This window comes from Octopus bimaculoides, unplaced genomic scaffold (genome assembly GCF_001194135.2).
Source record: "Octopus bimaculoides isolate UCB-OBI-ISO-001 unplaced genomic scaffold, ASM119413v2 Scaffold_267937, whole genome shotgun sequence".
NCBI classification, from domain to species: Eukaryota; Metazoa; Mollusca; class Cephalopoda; order Octopoda; family Octopodidae; genus Octopus; species Octopus bimaculoides.
This window is the reverse complement of record NW_026324915.1, coordinates 1-4,045: the sequence shown is the minus strand read 5'-3', so window position 1 is coordinate 4,045 and position 4,045 is coordinate 1. Positions and strand designations below refer to the sequence as shown.

Genomic DNA, 4,045 nt, shown 5'->3' with positions numbered 1-4,045 from the left:
ACCAGGAATTGAAACCACAATCATAAGATCGCGAGTACAACACTCTAACCACTAGGCCACTCACCTTCACACACATATTCACCATGATAGATTGCTAGCCACTACACGTTCTTTATTCTCTCTCCTTGTTTCTTTCTGTGGAAGTGCGTAGGCTCGAAACGTTAAAGACTTTTTCACTTCCCGAGCGTTATACTAATACATCTGTTTGTTGTCTACACTACCTGTCTTCGTCTTTTGGTTTTTTTCTTTTGTGAATTCTTCCTATATATATATATAATCATCATCGTATAACGTCCGTTTTCCATGCTGGCATGGGTTGGACGGTTTGACTGAGGTCTGGAAAGCCAGCAGCTGCATCAGGTTCCAGTCTGATCTGGCAATGTTTCTACAGCTGGATGCCCTTCCTAACGCCAACCACTCCGAGAGTGTAGTGGGTACCTTTTATGTGCTCCTGGCACAGGACCCAGACAGGTGGGTCTGGCATCGATCATGTTCACATAGTGCTTTTTACGTGCCACTGGCACGGGAGCCAAAAGTTTAATGAAAGTAACAGGGTGACTCAAAGACCGAGAGCTTTGTGCACAGGCACTTATCAAACTAGTTACTGGTCAAAAAAGTTGGTTTATATAACTGATTAAAATTACATTTTTCTGGAATGTTCTCTAACAAATTTTTAAAATATTTGCGATACATGTATAATTCAGATTTATGAAATAGTTTGCCACTATGGTATTCAATAAGCAACTACATAAACAAATAAAGGAAAATTTGTGCGCATCTTCAAACACACACACACATATATATATATATATATATATATGAGAGAATATATATAAATTAGAAATATATGGTGTTCTCCCTTTTCTTAATTGACAGACGAGGTTTCTACAATTTCTTGCTGAACAAACTGCGATGATGATTTGCTTATAGTGATCAAATGTTTGTACTGTACATCGTTCACTCTCTCCAGGTTGATATCACCTGTACAGGTGCACAGTGTGGCACATGTCAAATGTTAAACTTATTATAAAGCAAAATGAAATAAAGAAAACAATGTACGACTAGGACCAGGAATTGAAACCACAATCATAAGATCGCGAGTACAACACCTTAACCACTAGGCCACTCACCTTCACACACATATAATGGGCTTCTTTCAGTCTATCAACTTCAACCAGACTTCAGTTAGCCTAAGGCTATATTAAAAAACACTAACCCAGACACCACTTAGTATGACTGAATTCAAAACCTCCACTATCACCACCATCATCATCATCACTTTACATCCGTTTCCCATGCTAGCATGTATTTGAGAAATGAACTTCTTAACCACACAGCCATAGTGGTTTTTGGAATGGTTCCTTCAACAGGCTTCCACACAGTCAGTCAACTAAATTTCACTCTGATGGTTTTGGCCAACACAAGCCTATGTGAAGAAGTTTCTATGTACACAGTTATGGATGTGTGATCAAGAAGTATTGGTAGAAGACACTTGCCCAAGGTCTCATACTGAAGGACTGAACTCAAGCCACAGAGATACAAAGCAAGCTTCTTAGTCACACATCTATAACTGAGTACAAGCAAACATCCTCACATAAGGATGGAAACCTATTCATAAAACACGATTCTTATGATATGCAGGATATATAAACATCCCAGATTTTACACATGCCCCCAAAAGAAAGTCTCAGGAAGCAGACTTATTCCCGTTTTTTTTTTTCATTTTATTTTAATTTCAAAAATAAGTTCTTATGAATATTTTCCAGATTGTTTTTGTGATTAATTAATTTTATTTTTTTTTTTTTTTTGCTCTCTATAAATCTTTTATCTTTTAGAAAGTACAGGTAAAAGGGGAAGGGATTAGTGTCAAAGGTCAAGGGTTACTACGAAAGAAAGAGATGAAGTATTGATAGGATGGGTTGTGTAGGGATATGCAGTACTATCCCGCTTTATATGGGCGGATATGGGTAAGTGTGTGGGGAAGGGAACAAGAAAGAAAGATATGAAGATGGTAAGAATCTGAAGAGGGACACAGAAGGAAAGAGAGGTCTTTGGGTCAACCAGAGGTATATGAATATAAACATACATATATATATACGTGCATGTATCATCATCATCTTCATTTAACATCCATTTTTCACGTTGGCATAGGTTGGGCAGTTTAACAGGAGCTGGATAGGCAGAAGACTGCACCAGGTTTCAGTGTCTGTTTTGGCATGGCTTTTCCGGCTGGATGCCCATCCTAACACCAAACACACTGCAGAGTCCACTAGGTGCTTTTGACATGGTACCAGCACAGGCAAGGTCAGTTTTGAGTGCTATTTTCTCATGCGTGAACGTGCTTGTGTTTTTTTAAGTGAATCCTTTTTAGAAAAAGCTTTCCCAGAAACTTTGCGATGGTAGCGCTTTTCTCCAATATGGATATTATTTCTGTGAGTTGATAAGTAGCTCCTAAGAGAAAATGTTTCCCCACAAATGTTACAGTGGTATGGTTTTCCACCACTATGACTATATTTATGAGATGAAAGGCTACGGTTAGTACAAAATGCTTTCCCACAAATTTCGCAGTGATATGGCCTTTCACCAGTGTGAACACGTTTATGGCCAGCCAAGTTACTGTAATCTGAAAATGCTGTCCCACAGATTTCACAAACATAAGGTTTTAATCCAGTGTGAAGAATTCGATGTCTTTTTAAGCTAAATCCTCTTGAAAATGCTTTTCCACAAACTTCACAAGTGTACGGTTTTTCTCCTGTGTGTATTCGTTTATGCTTTTCTAAGCACACCACTCTAGTAAATGTGTGCCCGCAAACTTCACAATGGTGGGGCCTTTCTCCTGTATGAAGGTAGCTATGATATTTTAATGATGTTCGTACAGCAAAACGTTTATCACAAACATTGCACTTGTAAGGCTTTTCTCCAATATGAACGGTACGTACATGAGTTGATAAACTTCCTTTTTGAGAAAATGATTTTCCACAAATTTCACAGTGGTAAGGTCTTTGTGTTGCATGAATTTCACATTTATGAGATAACTTAGGATTATTAGAAAATGATTTACCACAAATTTCACAGTGCTTACGTCTGTCTCCTACATGAAAAGCACATTTATGTGATAATAATTCATTACTCAGAGTAAATGCTTCCCCACAATCCTCACATCGGTAAGGTCTTTCCCTTGAGTGAATGAGCTTATGAGCATTCAATGCTTGACTGGTAGAAAGAAACTTATTACAAAATTCACAGTAGTACATTTCCTCCATCTTAACACATTCACATGCAGACAAACTACTCTTTTGAAAAACTGTTTTCACATAAACTTCACACCAGAAAAGTGTTTCAGGTATTTAAATCATATTAAATATAGCAATTTTTCAAAATATTGATGCATTATGAACACATTTACAAACACAAAAGAAATTTCAATAAAAATACAAATGTTCCAACAAGTTTCACACTGAACTATATCTTCTCTATCTAAATCTCTTGGTGTTTACTTCAGAGGATTCATTTGTAATATTTTGTGTCAGTTTAAATTGAAAATTTGGTCACAGTTATCTTACTATTCAGCTCAGGATGTTTGGCACATTTTTAATCTAAAAAAAGAAAAATGCTGATGAATGTTACAGAGTTTGTTTCAACTAAGTCTGTTGAATTACAATCCTTCAGGTAGAAAACTTTCCAGCATAAAGGGAAAACCTGAAATGAAAGAAAACAAACATTAATCTATGACCAACAATAAACTCTAAAAGTGATAATTTTACTTGTGTAAGTAGGAAATTATGTGTGAGAGCAGATATGTGTTGACAAAAAAAAAACTCATATTGGATGAAAATTAGCTTTGCAATGAATTCCCCTGCCAGACTTAAGTAATAATGATTTTATAATTCACATAAATGGTTGTATGAAAGGGCAATTCTAGCTCCCCAAAATGAGACAGTAGCAAGGATTAACCATGAATAAGCAAAAAAGATTCCAACAATCATTATATATATATGCACATATATATATATCATCATCATCATCATCATCGTTTAACGTCCGC

General features: G+C 36.3%; 1 protein-coding gene across 1 annotated transcript; it reads right to left on the bottom strand.

Moving 5' to 3' along the window:
* Positions 1–2,318: 2,318 nt before the first annotated feature.
* Positions 2,319–3,263, bottom strand: LOC106883132 (zinc finger protein 239). Its single transcript, XM_014934024.1, has one exon. The coding sequence runs from the start codon at positions 3,261–3,263 to the stop codon at positions 2,319–2,321; it is 945 nt and encodes a 314-aa protein (XP_014789510.1).
* Positions 3,264–4,045: the final 782 nt, after the last annotated feature.

What these genes read in the sequence shown, in the direction of transcription:
- LOC106883132 (XM_014934024.1), bottom strand. Translation starts at nt 3,263, where the DNA reads ATGGAGGAAATGTACTACTGTGAATTTTGTAATAAGTTTCTTTCTACC.